General features: G+C 62.0%; 1 protein-coding gene across 1 annotated transcript in view; it reads right to left on the bottom strand.

Moving 5' to 3' along the window:
• Nucleotides 1-362: 362 nt before the first annotated feature.
• LOC108510428 (mucolipin-1-like) overlaps nt 363-6,129 on the bottom strand; it is a gene marked incomplete at both ends in the record, with an annotated part of 8,415 nt that continues 2,648 nt past the window's right edge. The window contains 4 exons of the mRNA XM_017840105.1: nt 363-493; nt 1,705-1,804; nt 3,698-3,794; nt 5,105-5,224. Coding sequence (XP_017695594.1) covers nt 363-493; nt 1,705-1,804; nt 3,698-3,794; nt 5,105-5,224 — 448 coding nt within the window. The remainder of the gene's footprint in view (nt 494-1,704; nt 1,805-3,697; nt 3,795-5,104; nt 5,225-6,129) is intronic.

The raw sequence follows: 6,129 nt of genomic DNA, 5'->3' as shown, positions 1-6,129 counted from the left end.
ACCTCTTCCCACCAATTCCCATCACTTCCCAACTCTTCCCACCTCCTCCCATCACTTCCCACCACTTTCCAACTCTTCCCACCACTTTCCAACCCTTCCCATCACTTTCCAACTCTTCCCACCTCTTCCCAACTCTTCCCACCTCTTCCCAACTCTTCCCACCACTTTCCAACCCTTCCCATCACTTCCCACCACTTTCCAACCCTTCCCATCACTTCCCACCACTTTCCAGCTCTTCCCACCTCTTCCCACCTCTTCCCATCACCTCCCACTGCCTCCCACCACTTTCCAATCCATCCCATCACTTCCCACCACTTTCCAACTCTTCCCATCACTTCCCACCCCCTCCCACCCCCTCCCACCCTCTCCCCCCGTCCCCCACGCACGAGCTGCAGGAGGAGGCCGCGGATGATGGAGCGGGCGCAGAGGATGAAGGACAGGGAGCACACGAGGATGACGACGACGTCGAAGAACAGCCGGAAGGAATTGTCACCTGCGGGACACCGGGGGGGCTGCTCGGAATCTGGGGCACCCCCTGAGCCCCCCACATGGCCTCTTGTCACCCCCCCTGGGGACAGGAGGCACCCCAGGGGACAGGAGTCACCTCCTGGGGACAGGAGCCACCCCTGGGGACAGGAGTCACCCCAGGGGACAGGAGTCACCCACAGGGACAGGAGCCATTCTCTGGGGACAGGAGCCACCCATGGGGACAGGAGCCATTCTCAGGGGACAGGAGCCACCCCAGGGGACAGGAGTCACCTCCTGGGGACAGGAGGCACCCCAGGGGACAGGAGTCACCCCTGGGGACAGGAGTCATCCACAGGGACAGGAGCCACCCCCTGGGGACAGGATTCACATCCAGGGGACAGGAGCCATTCTCAGGGGACAGGAGCCACCCACAGGGGACAGGAGCCATTCTGAGGGGACAGGAGCCATCCCTAGGGACAGGAGCCATTCTCAGGGGACAGGAGCCATCCCTGGGGACAGGAGCCACCCATGGGGACAGGAGCCATTCTCAGGGGACAGGAGCCACCCATGGGGACAGGAGCCATTCTGAGGGGACAGGAACCAGCACTGGGGACAGGAGCCATTCTCAGGGGACAGGAGCCACCCCTGCGGACAGGAGCCACCCCTGGGGACAGGAGCCATCCCCAGGGGACAGGAGTCACCCCAGGGGACAGGAGCCATGCTCAGGGGACAGGAGCCATCCCCAGGGGACAGGAGCCACCTCCTGGGGACAGGAGTCACCTCCTGGGGACAGGAGTCACCCATGGGGACAGGAGCCACCCCTGGGGACAGGAGCCACCCACAGGGACAGGAGTCACCTCCTGGGGACAGGAGCCATTCTCAGGGGACAGGAGCCATCCCCAGGGGACAGGAGCCATCCCAGGGGACAGGAGCCAACCGCAGGAAACAGGAGCCACCCCAGGGGCCAGGAGCCACCCCAGGGGACAGGAGCCAACCGCAGGAAACAGGAGTCACCCTTGGGGCCAGGAGCCACCCCAGGGGCCAGGAGCCACCCATGGGGACAGGAACCATTCTCAGGGGACAGGAGCCATCCCAGGGGCCAGGAGCCATCCCAGGGGCCAGGAGCCACCCCCAGGGGACAGGAGTCACCCACAGGGACAGGAGCCACCCCTGGGGACAGGAGCCATTCTCAGGGGCCAGGAGCCACCCCTGGGGCCAGGAGCCACCCTGTCCCACCTCTGCCATAGACGGCGGGGTCCCTGCACTCCCGGATGTCCGCGTGGTTCTCCAGGCGGATCCGCACCCGCCCGCTGTGAGGGCGGTTGTCAAAGGTGATCTGGGGACACGGGGACAAGGGGACAGTCACCACCCTGGGGACACGGGGACAGTCACAGTCATCACCCGGGGGACAAGGGACAGTCACAGTCCCCACTCTGGGGACACGGGGACAAGGGACAGTCACCACCCTGGGGACAGGGGGACAAGGGACAGTCACCATCCTGAGAGATCCAGGGAGCCCTGCGGGGGCTGTCCCCATCCCTCCGAGGGACACCAGGGGCATGAGGGACAGAGGGACATGTGAGGGACAGAGGGACATGTGAGGGACAGAGGGACCCAAGGGACAGAGGGACATGTGAGGGACAGAGGGACACATGAAGGACACACGAGGGACACACGAGGGGGACAGAGGGACACAAGAGGGACAGAGGGACACCTGATGGGGACACGAGGGACACCTGAGGGGGACAGAGGGACACAAGAGGGACAGAGGGACACCCGAGGGACACTTGAGAGACACCCCAGGGGGGACAGAGGACACAAGGGGGACAGAGGACACCCGAGGGGGACAGAGGGACACTCGAGGGACACTTGAGAGACACCCGAGGGGGACAGAGGACACAAGAGGCACAGAGGACACAAGGGGTGCAGAGGGACACCCGAGGGGGACAGAGGGACACTCGAGGGGGACAGAGGGACACTCGAGGGGGACAGAGGACACAAGGGGTACAGAGGACACCCGAGGGGGACAGAGGGACACCCGAGGGGGACAAAGGACACAAGAGGGACAGAGGACACCCGAGGGGGACACAAGAGGGACAAAGGCCACAAGAGGGACAGAGGGATACACGAGGTGGACAGAGGACACAAGGGGGACAGAGGGACATTCGAAGGGGCCACCTGAGGGACACACAACAGGGACAGAGGACACAAGGGGACACTTGAGGGACACCCAAAGGGGACAGAGGACACTCAAGGGGGACACAAGGGACACCTGAGGGGGCCACCCAAGGGACACACAAGAGGGACAGAGGACACAAGAGGGACAGAGGGACACCCGAGGGGGTCAGAGGGACACAAGAGGGACAGAGGGACACATGAAGGACACACGAGGGACACACGAGGGGGACAGAGGGACACNGAGGGACAGAGGGACACATGAAGGACACACGAGGGGGACAGAGGGGGACAGAGGGACACCCAAGGGGGACAGAGGGACACATGAGGGGGACAGAGGGACACATGAGGGGGACAGAGGGACATACAACAGGGCCAGAGGACACAAGAGGGACAGAGGGACACCCAAGGGACACCCGAGGGACACACAAGAGGGACAGAGGACACAAGGGAGACAGAGGGACACACGAAGGACAGAGGACACACAAGGGGGACACATGAGGGGGACACAGGAGGGGGACAGAGGACACAAGAGGGACACCCGAGGGACACACAAGGGGGACAGAGGACACAAGGGGGACAAGGAACACATGAGGGCCACCTAAGGGGGACACACAAGGGGACAGCCGAGGGGGACAGAGGACACAAGACGGACAGAGGGACACCCGAGGGACACCTGAGGGGGACAGAGGACACAAGAGGGACAGAGGGACACCCAAGGGGGTCAGAGGGACATCTGAGGGGGACAGAGGACCCAAGGGGCACAGAGGGACACCCGAGGAGGACACCCAAGGGACACACAAGGGGGCCAGAGGGACACCCGAGGGACACCCGAGGGACACCCAAGGGGACCAGAGGGACACCCGAGGGACACCCAAGAGGGCCAGAGGGACACCCGAGGGACACACAAGAGGGCCAGAGGGACACATGAGGGGGACAGAGGACACAAGAGGGACAGAGGGACACCCAAGGGACACCCGAGGGACACCCAAGGGGGCCAGAGGACACTCAAGGGCCACCCGAGGGTCACCCAAGCCCCCCTGGCGTGGCTCACGGTGACGGTGAAGGTGTAGCAGTCGGGGATGTCGTTGCTGAGCACGGGCTGCACGTTGATGGCCTTCAGCTGGAACCGGATGGTGACGTTGATGAGCCTGAGGGAGGGGACGGCCCTTAATCCTCATCCCGGCCTTTTCCAGGGGGTCTCACACCCCCCCCAGATCCCGAAGAACGGCCCCACGACCCCCAGAGAGGGGAAACCCCTCCCTCGGGGGGATTCCAGCCCCAGGAAAGGCGTTCCTGCTTCTCCCGCCCGACCGGCCCCGGCACCGATGGATTCGGCTCCAAGGGGAGGTTGGATCCTCTGGAAAAGCGGTGCCTGGAGCAAGGGGAGGTTGGATCCTCTGGAAAAGCAGTGCCTGGAGCTCCAGGGGTTGGGACACGGGCTGAGGAACGCCACGGGAATTCAGTGGGGTTTGTGGGAAGGGAAACAATCCCTGGGACAGGGATTTGGGGAAGGGAAAACAAATCCCAAAACAGGGATTTGGGGAAGGGAAAACAAATCCCAAAACAGGGATTTGGGGAGGGAACACAAATCCCAGCACAGGGATTTGGGGAGGGAACACAAATCCCAGCACAAGGGATTTGGGGAAGGGAAAACAATCCCTGGAGAAGGGATTTGGGAAGGGAAAACAATCCCTGGTGCAGGGATTTGGGAGGGTAAAACAATCCCTGGGGCAGGGATTTGGGAAGGGAAAACAATCTCTGGGGTGGGGATTTGGGGAGCGAAAACAAACCCCAACACAGGGATTTGGGAAGGGAACACAAATCCCAAAACAGGGATTTGGGGAGGGAACACAAATCCCAGCACGGGGATTTGGGGAGGGAACACAACAGGGATTTTGGAATGGGAAAATAAGGCCCAGCACAGGGATTTGGAAAGGGAACACAAATCCCAAACCAGGGATTTGGGGAAAGGGAACACAAATCCCAACACGGGGATTTGGGGAAGGGAACACAAATCCCAAAACAGGGATCTGGGAAGGGAACACAAATCCCAACACAGGGATTTGAGGAGGGAACACAACAGGGATTTTGGAAGGGAAAAACAAGGCCCAGCACAGGGATTTGGAAAGGGAACACAAATCCCAAAACAGGGATTTGGGGAGGGAACACAAATCCCAGCACAGGGATTTGGGGAGGGAACACAAATCCCAAAACAGGGATTTGGGGAAAGGGAACACAAATCCCAACACGGGGATTTGGGGAGGGAACACAACAGGGATTTGGGAATGGGAAAACAAAGCCCAGCAGGGATTTGGAAAGGGAACACAAATCCCAACACGGGGATTTGGGGAAAGAACACAACAGGGATCTGGGAATGGGAAAACAAGCCCTGGTGCAGGGTTTTGGGAAGGGAACAAAGCCCTGGCCCAGGGATTTGGGGAAGTGGGGGGGGATTTACTTGTGGAATTTGAGGGTGAAGTTCCTGTAGGAGCCGTCCAGCGCCGGGGGCTGGGGGTCCTCGGGATCCACTCCCAGGCAATCTGGGGGATGGAGAAGCACCTTCAGGGAATCCCAAGCACTGCCAGGGCATCCCAAGCACTTCCAGGAAATCTCAAGCACTTCCAGGGAATCCCAAGCACTTCCAAGAAATCCCAAGCACTTCAAGGATATCCCAGCCACTTCCAGGGCATCCCAAGCACTTTAAGGCAATCCCAAGCACTTCCAGGGCATCCCAAGCACTTCCAGGAAATCCCAAGCACTTCAAGGATATCCCAACTATTTCCAGGGCATCCCAAGCACTTCCAGGGCATCCCAAGCCCCCCCACCCCCCTCAGCCCCTCCCCAGCCTGCAGTGATGCCCCAAACCCCCCCAGGACCCCACAGTGGATTTGGGGGGTTGGACTGTGGGCCCCGGGACCCCACAGTGGCTTTAGGGGGTGAGCTGTGAGCCCCGGGACCCCACAGTGGATTTGGGGTATGGGCTGTGGGCCCCGGGACCCCACAGTGGCTTTAGGGGGTGAGCTGTGGGCCCTGGGACCCCACAGTGGATTTGGGGTATGGGCTGTGGGCCCCAGGACCCCACAGTGGCTTTAGGGGGTGAGCTGTGGGCCCCGGGACCCCACAGTGGATTTGGGGGGGGGCTGTGGGATCTGGGACCCCACAGTGGTGGCTTTGGGGGGGTGGGCTGTGGGCCCTGGGACCCCACAGTGGATTTGGGGTATGGGCTGTGGGCCCCAGGACCCCACAGTGGCTTTAGGGGGTGAGCTGTGGGCCCCGGGACCCCACAGTGGATTTGGGGGGGGGCTGTGGGATCTGGGACCCCACAGTGGTGGCTTTGGGGGGGTGGGCTGTGGGCCCTGGGACCCCACAGTGGATTTGGGGGGGGGCTGTGGGATCTGGGACCCCACAGTGGTGGCTTTGGGGGGGTGGGCTGTGGGCCCTGGGACCCCACAGTGGATTTGGGGGGGGGCTGTGGGCCCCAGG

The sequence above is a fragment of the Lepidothrix coronata genome, unplaced genomic scaffold, assembly GCF_001604755.1.
Source record: "Lepidothrix coronata isolate B3197 unplaced genomic scaffold, Lepidothrix_coronata-1.0 Scaffold869, whole genome shotgun sequence".
NCBI lineage: Eukaryota > Metazoa > Chordata > Aves > Passeriformes > Pipridae > Lepidothrix > Lepidothrix coronata.
The sequence above is the reverse complement of the archived record's forward strand: the minus strand, read 5'-3'. Positions and strand labels throughout refer to the sequence as shown.